Source organism: Gavialis gangeticus, unplaced genomic scaffold, assembly GCF_001723915.1.
Source record: "Gavialis gangeticus isolate Ggan-Ray unplaced genomic scaffold, GavGan_comp1, whole genome shotgun sequence".
NCBI lineage: Eukaryota > Metazoa > Chordata > Crocodylia > Gavialidae > Gavialis > Gavialis gangeticus.
The window spans coordinates 60,034,243-60,034,591 of NW_017729030.1; the positions used below are offsets into that span (position 1 = coordinate 60,034,243).

Below are 349 nucleotides of genomic sequence, written 5' to 3' on the forward strand. Positions count from 1 at the left end.
GGTGGGTGGTGGGTGGTGGGAGAGGCCCTGGCCCTGGCCCTGGCCCTGGCCCGCGCTTACTCCGCGCCGTCTCTCCCTGCAGTTCTACGACGCGGCCGAGGCGCGCAAGTACACGCAGAAGTAAGGGCTCGTCCCGCCGGCCCCGCTCCCGGCTCCTCGCTCGTGCTCTCCCGGCTCCGGCTGGGCCCGACCCGACCCGACCCGACCCGACCCGGGCAGCCTGTGCCTTGCGCCCCCGCGCTCCGGTCGTGCCCGGGCCCTGCTGAGGGGGCGCTGCCGGGCCTCACCTCGCGGTGTCTCCCCCTTGTGCACTGCTGGGCGGCGGAGGCCTGCCCTAGACATGCACATA

At 74.8% G+C, this 349-nt stretch overlaps 1 protein-coding gene across 1 annotated transcript in view; it reads left to right on the forward strand.

Annotated features, from left to right (window-relative positions):
• Window positions 1-349, forward strand: part of WBSCR22 (Williams-Beuren syndrome chromosome region 22) — an 18,925-nt gene that overhangs the window by 241 nt on the left and 18,335 nt on the right. Inside the window, exon 2 of the mRNA XM_019522277.1 lies at window positions 82-120. Coding sequence (XP_019377822.1) covers window positions 82-120 — 39 coding nt within the window. The remainder of the gene's footprint in view (window positions 1-81; window positions 121-349) is intronic.